The sequence below is a fragment of the Babylonia areolata genome, chromosome 29 (genome assembly GCF_041734735.1).
Source record: "Babylonia areolata isolate BAREFJ2019XMU chromosome 29, ASM4173473v1, whole genome shotgun sequence".
Taxonomy (NCBI): Eukaryota; Metazoa; Mollusca; class Gastropoda; order Neogastropoda; family Buccinidae; genus Babylonia; species Babylonia areolata.
The window spans coordinates 27,977,751-27,992,750 of NC_134904.1; the positions used below are offsets into that span (position 1 = coordinate 27,977,751).

General features: G+C 46.7%; 1 protein-coding gene across 1 annotated transcript in view; it reads left to right on the plus strand.

The window, feature by feature from the left end:
* Positions 1-15,000, plus strand: part of LOC143274934 (uncharacterized) — a 160,043-nt gene that overhangs the window by 24,313 nt on the left and 120,730 nt on the right. Inside the window, 2 exon segments of the mRNA XM_076578938.1 lie at positions 397-1,863; positions 1,865-4,582. Of these exon segments, the coding sequence (XP_076435053.1) occupies positions 762-1,863; positions 1,865-4,582 (3,820 nt within the window). The 5' untranslated portion in view covers positions 397-761.

Below are 15,000 nucleotides of genomic sequence, written 5' to 3' on the forward strand. Positions count from 1 at the left end.
TTTTCGCTCACTTGTGTAAGCACAGTGAGTCTGTGTAATAAATAACCCGGTGTTCGGTTGTTATTTGGTGTGTGTGTGTGTGTGTGTGTGTGTGTGTGTGTGTGTTCGTGGCGAGAACATCAGTGTTTGGTACATTTTAATGTCAAAGATGAAGGTCACATCAGTGCGTCTTTAGCCAGACTTTCCATTTTGCAGGGTTTTGTTTGTTTGTTTGTTTGTTTGTTTTCTTTCATTTTTGTCTTCTTTGTTTTTTAGTATCATAATTCCTTTGTCGGTTACAGTGCACATGACAAGTGAGTCGTAGAGGCCTCGCCTCTGTTGTTTGTATCTAAAGTGACTAACGTTACTGTAACAATACTTGTTGATGACTTGGTTCTTCTGTTTGTTTGCTTTCAGACCGAATACCCGGTCATCTGGAGCATGGAGGTGCATTCAAAGCGAGGTTGACATCAACCCGTCATTCGGCGTCAGTTTGGAAACCTCGTCGACTTTAAGATTTGTTGTACACACATTTTGATTTTTGTTTTTTACCATCCAGCGTGAGATATGTTGTAAACTACAGCGGTGATAAACTAGACTGGCAATTAACGATGCTTTGTATTCAGACCATGAGAAGAATCACTGTGATAATGGATCATAAAATAACTCCTGAAACTGTGTGAACAATGGCAAGCGACAGTGCAGGACCTGGTCATTGCTCCTTCGCAGAATCCTTCACTGTGATTTGCACCTAACTGTGGGAACAGACGGGTACTTCAAAGATGGAGAACATCTCCAACGAGGTGGGGGCTTCTGCAGACGTCACGATCTCCGAGGACCCTCCTGGTGAGGCCGAACAGGAGAGCACCAAAAAGGGAGGTCGGTTCTCGCGGAGGAAAGAGAAGAAGAAAGCGGCCAAAAAGGCCAAGAAGACCAAACATTCCAAAGACAAAGTCCAGCCAGAAGTGTCCCCAGATGTTGAGGAGTCACCGTGTGTTGAAAACAACGTGGACGATGGTGGCAGCAGTGTTTTGCGTGGTGCTCTCGGCGTGGCCAGAGACGGCTCAGTGCCGGAAGACAATGTAACCATTCAGAGAGAACGCCACAGGTCCGCGTTCACTCCATACCAGCGTCAGCCTTCAGGTTCCGAACCACGTGACCAAACTGCCAGCAATGTGGACACGTCTGTCAGTCCTTCACTGATTCCCGGTGCCGCCAGTGAAGTGGCCGTGCAAGACAACGTCTCCTCTCAGGAACCTGACAGTTCGCAGCTGCAGCAGCAGCAACAGAAGGATGCCAACAGCGACCCGCCCAGACCTAAGTCCAGGTCTCGGAGCGGCTCCAGGAAGAAGCTGTCCTCGCTGTTCCGCCGGCGAGGACGGTCACGTGGTACCGACGATCGGCCAAGGTCAGAGGCTGATGTAGGGGGTGAAGAGGTCGCGGCTGCTCCGAAAGAGAATCCAAACTCAGAGGACAAAATGTCCCACAAGACCAGGTCCTTGGACCGTGGCAAATTACGCCAGGCCACGTCGGCAGAGCGGTACTCCGCGCGTCAGTCAGCATCGCTGGAGCGTGACGCCTACCGGAGGTTTGACCCAGCTAAACAGCCACGTGTCCGCCTGCAGCACATGACGGTGAAGGACGCTCTGCAGGAGTACCGTCACCGGCATCAGCCTCCCGCCCACAGGCTGCAGTCTGCCGAGAGAGGCCAGCCGGAGGGTCAAGGTCAGAGATCTGTTTCAGACACTGACGTGTCCCACAGAAACGAAGGTGGAGACACAGGTTTGCACTTGGATCCGGAACAAACCGCCATGATCAACACTGTGGCCACACTTCCCAGACGCTCTCGCCTTTGTGCGGGAAACGTCCATCCTTGGGGACAGCGGTGAAGAAGCTGCGATGTCCTCACAACAGGAAGGGGATAGAGCCTCTCAGAGGCGGAATCTCGGAGAGCAGATTCTGGACATGTGCAGAACAATAAGTCACGGTCGCGAGATGGATAAAATGGACAGTGGAGGCAGACAAGGGCACGGTGACACAAACAATGCTCAGAAGCAGATCAGAGACAGCGCTCCTCTTCCGAGCTCTGGTTCTGTCATCTTCATCAATCCCAATGACGTACTGGGAGATACCAGTGGCGGGTCATATAACCATGTTGAAAACTCCGACAGCAATGCAAATGCTTCACAATCGCAGCAAAAGGTGAGACGGCCAGATCACTTCATGGAGCTGCGAAAAGCGAGTCCGCTGCATTCAAACTCACCTGCCGCTCAGGATCAGGGTGTTGGCCAGGTGAACTCATCTCATGTACCGCATGATGCAAACACTGGGGAGTCTCTCAAGTCCAGTGATGCATCCACATCTTCCACTTCCAGGGGCGTTTCCAGTACGCCGCCTACAAACATTCCACTACCTCGGTCAGCTGACCGTAAAGTGACAAATTCTACTTCAAGATCTAATTTGATTTCTCCGGAAATCACTGTAAACTCTGCGCAGGGTGAAAGCCCAGATTCGAAGATGGACTCTTCTGTAACCATGGACACCTCCATGATATCCAGCACAGACAGTGGAAAACGAAGTTCTGATCAAGGGTTCTTTTCCGAGCCCAGGGAAAGTGACTCGGACAGTGAAGTGGACATGTCCGGCTTCTCGACGCCTCCAGAGGAACTGTACTCAGAACGAGACTCTGCACGAAACTCTCTTTCCCCAACGGTCTTCGTGAACAACGTCAACAACCTCCTGGAGGTCCCAAGAGCCAAAAGCGCTTACAAGAGAAGCATCAGCGATGGTGTCAGACGAGCGGACGGCTCTGGAGCATCCCCTGCTTCCTCGTCTGTCTCCAGGACAGAGTCTTTCAAGAGTGACTCCATCCTGACGAAGAGAAAATGCGACAAACAGCCCACACCCTCGGACCTTGAAGGCCGCAAGCTTTACCTCCACCAAAAAGAGGAGCTCCGACGTACAAAAGACGGCACCCGCTCTCCACAGGTGAGCCAGGAGAAAGCGGATCAGACCAACGTGCCAGTCATGGGTACCGGCATGCAGCAGAAGTACCGCAGAACCTTTTCTCCAGTTCGCAACAAAGGAGGGGAGGGCACCAAGGAGGAATGCGTTAGTCCTGTCTCTTCCATCGTAGAGGCCACAACTGGTATATCTCTTTCAGGACAACCTAGGTCCACGAAGATGTTACTAGACGTGCCTGATAGTCAGCCTGGCAAAGAAGAAGCCAAGATCAGTGGAGAGGACAAGGAGAAAAGTAAGCTGCAGCGAAGCAGGGGTTCTGAGAAACTCAAAGGCTATGTCAGTGACCGGTCCTTCAGACGTAAGAAGGGTTTAGAAAAGAAAGATGTCGACACCGCTGTGAAAGACACGCCTAAACCGGAGCCACAAGCGGCAGAAGTCATCGATGATGGAATTGAAGAAATTGAGCGTCGCCTCGCATTTCAGGATAAGTCAATTCAAACGTCTGACAGCCTTTTGAACGAGTTAATCAAGAAGAGTAAAAAGAGAAAATTGAAACCTTTCTCTTCAGGTGGAAAGAAGTCCAAGCACGAAGAGCCACGACCTGTTGTGGAAATAACAACCGATCTACTTCCTCCGAGGTATGAAGAAGAGCGGCCGCTCAGACAGGAACTCTCCGGCGATGTCATTCATGCAGACAGCATACAGCAGCCCCTAGCCAGCCCGGCAGACATCGTGGATGGCTTGATCAAAGACGAGGAAGATGACCCTGAAATCGCACCGTTGTTGGATGCAAGTGAAACCCCTGCTTCAATGCCACAGGATTCAGAAGGCTCTAAATCCAAATCATCGTCTGGTAAATCCAGAGGCACATCTTTCAAGGCTTTTGTCGCTCTCAAACGAAGGTTGACGCGAAAAAGCAAGAAAAACAAGAAAAACAAAACAACGACAGAGGAAGCAGACCAGAACGAGAACGCGGACGACCTTCCAAGCGATACGTTCATCACCATCGAGAACGAGCTGAACCTCAGCAAACTGGCTGAGATCAAGGAGACCGACATCCTCGATGACGAAGTTATCGAGCCCGGCTTCGGGTCCATGTTTCCCAAGAAAGAGCTGCGGTTCGAACCCATCCCCTCTGACGAACCAATCCAAAGCGAAGAGCCCCTGCCCCCTCTCCCCCCAGCCTCTCGTCGTATGAATGCCCGAAGAAACAGCACACGCGGGAGGGAAAGGAGAAAGAAATGCCTGCACTGCTGCAAGAAGTTCATCGCCTTCCTCTTCTCCCACATCGGGCTGTGCTCTCTGGTGGTGGGCTACACCATCTTCGGGGGCTTCATCTTCCAGATGCTGGAGGGCAGCTACGAGAAGGAGGTTCGCGACGACGTGCAGAAGGAACGAGAGAAGGTGATGGGCAAGATCAAGAGCCTGGCCACAGAGTACCAACTGAACGAGCGCAGCTTGGACAACGTGATGGATTCTCTGGAGGACGTGCTGAAGGCCTACCAGAAGAAGATCTACACGGAGATCACGGACAAGGGCTGGGACGGGAACGAGTACGACCCCAACGCTGAGAACCAATCGAAACAGTGGTCGTTCGCCAGTGCCCTCTTGTACGCCATCACTGTGATGACCACCATTGGTAAGTCATGCTGCGTCTTGCTGCTATGTCTCTGTCTCTCTGTGTTTCTGTCTCTCTCTGTTACTCTCTGTCACTCTGTCTCTGTCTCTCTCTGTTTTTCTCTGTCTCTCTCTCTGTATCTCACTCCGTCTCTGTCTCTTTCTGTCTCTGTCTCTCTATCTGTGTGTGTGTGTGTGTGTTTCTCTGACTTTCCGTCTGTCTCTGTCTCTCTCTCTGTCTCTCTCTCTCTCTGTCTCTGTCTCTCTCTCTCTCTCTGTCTCTCTCACTCCGATTTTCTGACACTCCACCTCTCTGTCTCTGTCTCTTTGGGGACGGGGGTGTCTTTTGCGTTTTCTGTCTGTCTGTCTTTCTGTTTCTGTCCCTGTTTCTCTGTCTGTCTGTCTGTCTGTCTGTCTGTCTCTGTCTCTGTCTCTCCCTCTCCGTTTCTCTGACACTCCAACTCTCTGTTTCTCTCTGTCTCTCTCTTTCTCTCTCTCTCACTGTTTTTTTTTTTTTTTTTTTTGTGTGTGTGTGTGTGTGTGTGTGTGTGTGTGTGTGTGTGTGTGTGTGTGTGTGTGTGTGTGTGTGTGTTTCTCTGACTTTCTGTCTGTCTGTCAGCCTGTCTGTCTGTCTGTCTCTCTCCGTTTCTCTGACACCCCATCTCTTTGTCTGTCTGTCTCCCTCTCTCTGTTTCTCTCTTTCTCCCTGTCTTTCTGTCTCTGTCTGTTTCTTTCAGTCTCAGTCTCTCTCTCATTATCTCTCTCTCTCTCTCTCTCTCTCTCTCTCTCTCTCTCTCTCTCTCTCTTGTCTCTTCAAATTGGTTCTATTGTTGTCTTGTACTGACCCTGATGTTGTGCGAAATTTGTCTCTGTTTTTCTACAAAGCATTTAGATGCAGGGAAATTCTCACTTCTTAATGTTCCTGATTAACCTGATATATCCATAGCTGCATTGTTTTGATCTGTATGTCTTAAATGATATGATTATTGTCTGTTCACTTTCCCCTTCATGAGGGGCCTAGGCCTAAAATGAATAAACCATCTGAATCTCTCTCTCTCTCTCTCCCTGTCTGTGTTCTGTCTCGTTGTGTCTGCCTGTCGTTTTACATTCTCCGGGGTGGGGTGGGTGTTATTGTTGTTGTTGTTGTTGGGTTTCTTTATTATTGTCTGTTTTTTTTCTCATCGGTCTCATCGGTCTATCAATGCCTAGTGTTTCTCAGAGACACGTGTGTTGTAAACTGCACGCGCGCCAGCGCTCTCAGATACCCTTCTCATGATTTGTTTCTTTATAGCTAGCTTTACTGTCCCTATGTGGATGTGCTTCTCACAGTCCGTCCGTCCGTCCATCTGTCTGTCTGTCTGCCTGTCTGCCTGTCTCATTCCCTCTTTCTTTCTCTCTGTGTCTGACTGTCTGTCTGTCTGTTTCTCACTGGATCTCCATGTCTCAGTAACTCAATCAAATAATTAATCCGTCTGTATGTATGTGTCTTTCTCTCTAGATACCTGTATAAGTATCCCGATCTAATTTCCAGTGCATTTCCACATTACAGACGCTAGGCACGTGGATGTAACTATGTGTCAGTCTTTCCATTCGCCCAACCATTTATACATCCACTTATCCGTCTTTACATAGGTGTGTATGTGTGTGTGTGAGCTTGAATCTTTGCCTGATTTCAATACGAAATTGCTGAACCGTCGAACGGAGGATGAAAAATTAAACGGAAACACGTGCGGTTTCTTTCCAAACTCTTGGTATCAGTCATGCCATGAGCGGTTTAACAATAGAAGGGAGGATGTTAAGGGGGTATATAAGTATGTGTTTATCACCAAGCTTGATCTCCCTTGCTTTCTTCGATCGCCCCGCTCACTCTCTCTCTCTCTCTCTCTCCATCCCACACCCGACACTTCTACACCCTTCTTCCCCCCCCCCCTCTCTCTCTCTCTCTCTCTCTCTCTCTCTCTCTCTCTATATATATATATATATATATATATATATATATCAGTCCGTCTATCCCCAACATAATCTGTCTCTCACTCTCTCGCCATCATTACAAGTTTGCCAACAACATTTGCGCAAGCTGACGTGCTGACATTTACGCAAACACGCGCGCAGGGTCAAACGCATGTGTACACCTCGACAAACAGCAGAGCAACGGATCCACACAGACCGTGGTGAACAGGTAAACAAACGTCACCACGGGAAACCAAACAGGGCGAGACGTCTGGGGTGTATCCGGCACCTCACAGGCAGAGACACTCAGCTCCACACACACACATACACACACACGCACAATTACACACACACACACACACACACACACACACACCTTACAGAGAGAACACACACACACACACACACACACACACACACACACACACACACACACACACACACACACACACACACACACACACACACACACACACACACACACACACACACACATTATACACGTTTATATATTCGTGTCTTTTTGATCCTTCACCATGTCTTCGTCCTGCCAGCCTGTATGCTCGTTTGTCTGTTTGTTTGTCTGTTCGTCTATACATCCGTCTATTTTTGCCCCACTCTCTGTTTCTCTGTTTGAGTGTCTATCATCTCTTCTTTCCTATCTCGTGCAATAAATAGAGAAAATAGCAAGCAAGTCTAAAGAATTAACGTTTGAAACCTTGTGCAATAAAGAGCGAAAATAACAAGCACGTCTTGCTGAATTAGCTTCTGAAACCTCGTACGATAAACAGCGAAAATAACAAGCACGCCTAAAGAAATAGCGTCTGAATCCCTTACAATATATGGCGAAATTATGTGTGATAGTTGTGTCCGCCTATGGCCACCAGAAAAGCAGAGGAGGCATCTCCGGTCATGACTAGGCTAGAATTTGATTATAGTGGAGAGTGTCTTGCCCAAGTTATATTCCCACTCTCTCTGCCAAGAGGGTTTTAGGACTGCTGGCGTTGGGATGGTTTCGAAAGGCCAACTAGCCCACAAGGCTGCAGCACTAAGAGCCAGTGCAATCTTGCGTCCTAATTTGAGAGTCATAGTCCTTCACAAATGACTAAGATGTGAATGACTTCCCATTGCAGTGGAGTAACCATTGACCATACAGCTCTGACTTTGCTGTTCGTCCAACTGTAAGCTTATGTCAGTCTGTGTTTTTAGCCGATCTGTTATATAAGTAAAAAGTCTGAAATCTCGCACACCAAACAGCGCAAATAACAAGCAAATCTAAAAAAAATAGCGTCTTAAACCTTATGATAATGAGCGAAAATAACAAACAAGTTCAAGGAATTAGCGTCTGAAACCTCGACCAACAGAGAGCGAAAGTAACCAGCAGGTCTAAAGAATGAGTGTCTGAGACCTTGAACAAGACACACCGGAAATGAGAAGCAAGCGTGAGCAGAAGAGTATGATTATACTTTGTTTGGAGACTGGAACACCAGACCTCTACGTCACGTAGGACTGACAAATGGGGATCGGGACCTGTCATCAGTTGTTTTTTGTTTTTTTGTTTGTTTGTTTGTTTGTTTTTAAGTGTTTTTTGTTGTTGTTTTTTGTTTTGTTTTGTTTTGTTTTGTTTAGGAGGGCCGTGGTGTAGAGTGTAGCCTTGTGGCGTCGTCCCAAACTCACGGAACTTCCCTCTATAGCACCTTCGTTATCATCATCATCTTCTACATCTTCATCATCATCATTATCATCATGATCTTCATCATCATTCATCATCATGATCTTCATCATCATTCATCATCAAAATACAGGGGGAACAAATCGCCCCCAGTTACATGGCCCCTGTATGCGCTGCTGTCCTGGCGAACCCAGTTTCCATTTTCCCTTCATTCCACACTTCTTCCATCAGGTTAATGGGGGGCCAGGGTCGATTCACCTATTCTTCTGACGGCCGCTACAACCGAGTGGTTAAAGCGTTGGGCTTTCAATCTGAGGGTTCCGGGCTGGGTAAAGGGTAGAGAGTTTCACGATATCCAAAATTAGCAGATGTTCAGGCCTGCCAGTGCCTGAACCCCTTTCGTGTATACATACATACATACATACATACATACATATATATATATATATATATATATATATATATATATATATATATATATATATATATATATACAAACATGCAGAAGATCAAATATATACGTTAAAGATCCCGTAATCCATGTCAGCGTTCGGTGGGGTATGGAAACAAGGAGTATGACTGCCTACCTGGCGGGGGTAAATACGGCCATACACGTAAAAAGCACACGAACGATGTAGAAGATCTATTTTACTTTCGCCGTCTTTTTTTTTTTTTTTTTTTTTTTTTTTTAATCGTGCCTTCACCCTTAATGACCTCTTGAGAGTTTGAATCTATGTTCTGTTTCATCCACCTAGCGTACCCCTTTCGTCCATTCAACCTCTCTCTCCGTCTGTGTCTATCTCTCTCTGTCTCTGTCTCAGTCTGTCTGTCTGTCTGTCTGCCTGCCTGTCTGTCTGTCTGTCTGTCTGTCTCTCTCTGTGTCTCTGTGCGTGCGTGCGTGCGCGCGCGTGTGTGTGTGTGTTTGTGTGTGTGTGTGTGTGTGTGTGTGTGTGTGTGTGTCTGTCTGTCTGTCTGTCTGTCTCTTTCTCTGTCTCTCCCTCTCCCTCTCTGTCCCTCTGTCCCTCTGTCTGTCTGTCTCTTTCCTCTTTCTCTTCCTGTGTGTGTGTGTGTGTGTGTGTGTGTGTGTGTGTGTGTGTGTGTGTGTGTGTGTGTGTGTGTGTGTGTGTGTGTGTGTGTGTGTGTGTGGATCCTCTGTCTGTCTGTCTGTCTCTGTCTGTCTCTCTGTGTGTCTCTTCCTCTCTCTATCTCTGCTTCTGCCTTTGCCTCTCCTCCCTCCTCTCTCTCTCTTTCACCGCAACAAATGCTTCTAACGTTTAAAAGTATATTTGGAAAGAAAGAACAAAGTAAAAAAAATGAGGTATGAATGCTATACTTCGTCCGAAATGCAGCAGCACACACATACGATTGAACGTTATGCTTCCCAATGATAATATGCATAGCTACAACAATCACGATTGAGAAGCTCTCCATTTAAAAAAGATAATTAAGTTGAGGAATAGATACATTTTGTTTGATTTTATATATGTGCATCCTATGTAATGGATGTGGTCAGGATGTGGTTAAATTGTTTCAACATTAAGAAATTCGTTTCAGAAAACACCCGGCGTTTGCTTAAAATAGATAAATAAACAACACCTCTATAAAACTAACTTTTATTATTTGATGAATTTCAACAGCCGGATATATTAAATGTTTAGACCTTGTCTTTGTATCACCTTGCTTATTTCGAACAAGTATCACGAACACAGTATCACCTTGCTTATCACGAACAAGTATCACCTTGTTCATCACGAGCAAGTATCACGTTGCTCATCGCGAACGAGTATCACTTTGCTCATCACGAACGAGTATCACTTTGCTCATCACGAACGAATATCACTTTGCTCATCACGAACGAATATCACTTTGCTCATCACGAACAAGTATCACTTTGCTTATCACGAACAAGTATCACTTTGCTCATCACGAACAAATATCACCTTGCTTATCTTGAACAAGTATCACCTTGCTTATCACGAACAAGTATCACCCTGCTTATCAGGAACAAGTATCATTTTGCTCATCACGAACGAATAACACTAAAACTGAAACCCAACCTACCCACCCACCCCCTTCCGCCCTCTTCTCTCCCCTCTCTCTCCCCTCTCTCTCCCCCCTCCTCCCTGTAAAAAAAACCAACTCCTTATCATCGCTTTGTTCATGATACCCCCACCCCATCCCCACTCTCTCCCCTTCACCTGTTTCCCAAACCTGTAACCCCCCCCCCCTCCCGCCCCACTCATGCCCCCAACCCCCCCCCCCCCCACTCCCCCATCGTCATTCCTACTGACCCCACCCCCCCGCAAAACCATGAACACAAGATTTGCCGAACATTTGAGGGCCCATATATTTTCTAATCATTATATTTTAAACAAAACAACATCACGTTAGCATTCAGTTTTATCATATTTCATTGTCCATTGTTGTCAATATTGACAAATTACAATAACAGAACGCATAAGATTATATGTAGGTAAATGCTGTTTCTTCCTAGCTGTCCATAAAGTAGGTGATTCAGGGTTTTATTTACTGCACTAAGAAAATATTTTATCTGTTAACAGATGGGCTTTGTTCCCATATACCCAGAATTCAGCTCCGTTTTGTTAAAGTGGTTGAATCTGCGATTCAGAATTTAAGATATTTACAGAAAGTACTAAAGAAACAACAACAACAACAACAACAACAACAATAACAGCTGTGCAATTTACAGGAGATATTGTGTCGGGAACTCCAGCATATGTCTGGTTTTTAAAATTGAGGCAAAAAAAATCAATCTTGTTAAAAGATGATTCCCCAGATATTTATACACGTTTACGACTATGACTCCTTGTTTGCTCTCTCTCTCTCTCTCTGACTCGGTTTGTCACTTTGTGTCTGTCTGTCTGTCTGTCTGTCTGTCTCTCTCTCTCTCTCTCTCTCTCTCTCTCTCTTCTTTTTTTTCCCTTTCTCCCTCTTTCTCTGTCTGACTGTCTGACTCTGTGTCTGTCTGTCTCTGTCTCTGTCTCTGTCTCTCTGTCTCTCTGTCTGTCTCTGTCTCTCTCTCTCTCTCTCTCTCTCTCTCTCTCTCTCCACACTCTCCACTCACACACACTCTCTTTTCTTTCGACCCTTCTCCTTTTACACAAGACTAAACATAGCTGTTACGCTCTCGACGCTACTACAGCAAAAGCACTTGTGTGAGTGAGAGAGAGATGAAGAAACGACAAAAATCACTTTCTATTTCTTGGTTGTTTGTTGTTTTATTTTGTTTCTTTCTTTTTTTCTTTTTTTTTCTTTTTTTTTTTTACTATCCTGTCTCCGACTTATCTCTTGTGCTTGGCAGGCTCCTACCTCACTGAAACCCTATCTACCCACCCACACACCCACCCTCAACACCCATTCCGCCCCTCTCTCTCTCTCTCTCTCTCTCTCTCTCTCTCTTCCCTCTCTTCCCTCTCCCCCCCTGTAATGACTCCCTATCATCGCTTTGTTCATGACACCCCCACACCCACCCTCTCTTTTTCACCTGCTTCCCCAACCTGTAACCCACCCACCCCCACTACACACGCCCCCATATACCCACATCGTCTCCCCCCGCCCCCTCCACCCCTCCCCTCCCACCACACACACACACACACACACACACACACACACCACACACACACACACACACCACACACACACACACACACACACACACACACACACACACACATCCCAGCGCCCTACATCCAGTCTCACAAGTAAGGATAGAAGCCGACTGTCGTATCTTACCTTTTGTCTTATATATATATATTTTTTTTTTACCAACATGCGCGTTCTCTCTCTCTCTCTCTTTGTTTCTGTCTGTCTGTCTGTCTGTCTGCCTGTCTCTCTCTCTCTCGGTTTCTCTCTCTGTTTCTGTCTCTCCCTCAGTCTCTCTGTCTTTTTCTCGTTTTCTTTCTTCTCTTTCTCAATGTGTGTGTGGGGGGGAGGGGGCGGATGGGGGGGGGGGGGGGGGGGGGGTGAGTGTGTGGGTTTATGCTGGTGGGTTGACTGGGATGGGATGTGTGTGTGTGTGTGTGGGGGGGGGGGGGGGGTTGGAGGAGTCTGGGCAGAAGGTATATTATTTGGAAATTATTTTCTTTTTTTAGTTTTATTTTGTTTTAAATTTCCTTTGTTTTGGAGTGTGTACGTGTGTGTGTGTGTGTGTGTGTGTGTGTGTGTGTGTGTGTGTGTGTGTGTGTGTGTGTGTGTGTGTGTGTGTGTGTGTGCTTGTATGTTAGCATGTGGGAAAGAGTGCATGTGTGTGTGTGTATGGATGTGTTTGTATGTTACCACAAACAAAACACATAACACCACACACATACACACAAACGCGCGCATTCTCATACCACTTAAAGTGAAAAGACGTTAAAGTGAAGGTCACACACACACACACACAAACACACACACACACACACACACACACACACACACACACACACACACACACACACACACACACACATACACACACACACACACACACACACACACACTCACACACATACACACACACACACACACACACACACACACACACACACACACACACACACACACACACACACACACACACACACACACACACACACACACACACACACACACACACACACATACCCTCCACACCTACAACCGAACCTCCAGCTCCTCTCTCACCAAACCACCACCACCATCTCTCCCTCTCTCACCTCCCTCCCTTCCCTCCCCACCCCCACACTACCACACATACACAAAAACCAACTTACAAACCTCCTCACCAACGCCCAACCAAATCTAAAAAAAACAACAACACATCTCTCTTCCTTCAAATTACCAACTCTTGAGCGAGTGGGCAAGCATGCAAACAAGCCGCAGCTCCTGCTTGCTAACTTCGGTATGAAGAAGAAGAAGAAGAAGAAGATGAAGGAGAAGAAGAAGAAGGAGAAGGAGGAGGGTGAGGACGAGGATGATCATGAGGAGGAGTTGGTGGTAGTGATGGTGGTGGTGATGGTGATAGTGACAGTGTATGAGGAGGAAGAGGAGGAGGAGGAAGAGGAGGAGGAAGAGGTGGAGGAGAAGCACAAGAACAAAATTAATTCATTCAAAGGTAAAAACCGTGCAGCCAGCTATCTATAGCAGTCGATCCTAATCCAGAAGAACCCTGTGAGGTACCGTCTGGAATAAAGCGAGCAAGCAGCACGTCCCGCCCTCACTCTTCACCCCTCAAACCTGTCCCCCCCTCCCCCCTCTCCAGACCTAACCCTCCCACACCCCAAACCCCAACCCATTCCTTCTTACAGCTCCGTCATGCCAGCATAGTATATAGTACAGGGCTCATACTTGACACCACCCGGGAGGGAGATAACAGTGGGGGATAAGAAGGCTGGGGAATTCTCTCCCTTCCCCACAGAGATGAAAAGAGAGGGAGGGACGAAGAACCTGCCAGATACCTGTGGAACATGTAATAGGGAGGAGGTTTATTAAGTTGACTTTTTTTTTGTTGGGGTGTGTGTGAGTGTGTAAGGGGTGGAGGTGTATGGTGGGGAGAGAGGGGGGAGGTGGGAGGCAGGAGTGGGGTTGGGGATGGAAGAGAATCCAAAAGAGTGTGGATGGAGAATCCTCGTTGTGTAGGATTTGTGACAGGGTCGGGTAGACTGCTTTCTGCGAGGAGCAGATGGGAGTGATAGGGTGAGGGGGTGTGTGGGTTAGCGTTTGTTTGTTTTTGTGTGTCATTGGGAGTGTCTGCGTGTGTAGTGTGTGTGTGTGTGTGTGTGTGTGTGTGTGTGTGTAATTTATGAACGTGTGTGCTTGTGAGTGTGTGTCTGTATTGTCTGGTGTGTGTGTGTATATATGTATATATATATATATATATATATATATATATATATATATATATATGTATGTGTGTGTGTGTGTGTGTGTGTGTGTGTGTGTGTGTGTGTGTGTGTTTGCCTATGTGTGTGTGTGTGTGTGTGTGTGTGTGTGTGTGTGTGTGTGTTTGCCTATATGTGTATACATGTGTGTGTGTGTGTGTGTGTGTGTGTGTGTGTGTGTGTGTGTGTGTGTAAAAAGTGGTAGAGGAGTAGGCTAAGTAGGGAGGGTAGGTTCACACTCTCTCTTCACACCCAAAACAGGACCACACTGAGTGGCTTTTATAAGGTGTTTACAAATGTACAGCACACACGGAACACACACACACACAACCAAAACCCCAGTTCTTAAACAATAACAACAACATCTGCTGGACATCACTGCTCTGAAGGCGAACACACCATACAAATATCAACATGTCATCAACTTCAGTAATTCAACACTTATCTTGGCACCATCAACCACATGTCCAGCGATACACTTTTCTCAAGGAGATATATGTCAAGAACACCAAGTTCCAGGTAGCTTATCCAACACTAACAGTTGGTAACACGAAATAACATGCAAACATATGACTAAGACAACTCTAAACAACTCCTTTATCCCTGATGACTGTGCAGTGACAGCTGTGTTTCCATTTAGACCAAACAAATTCCCACAAAGCAACTTCACTGGCACACTTTCATGGGAATCCTAACCACCAAGTTCAGTCTGCCTCTGCGGGTAGCCAGCAAACCATGTGCCACAACATAGGACTGACTCTCCATGCTCTCATTGTTTTCCGACTAACCGTTAACCACATTATAATGTGTTTTCCCACCTTGTCTGAACAAAGTAACCACTGGCACACAACACAACTCTTTGTACACATGTCATCACAACTATCAACAAGTCAAACATGTGTCCCATAGCATTTCCCGTTACCCAGTGTGCAAACACACTGACACAGTGTTAGCCTATTG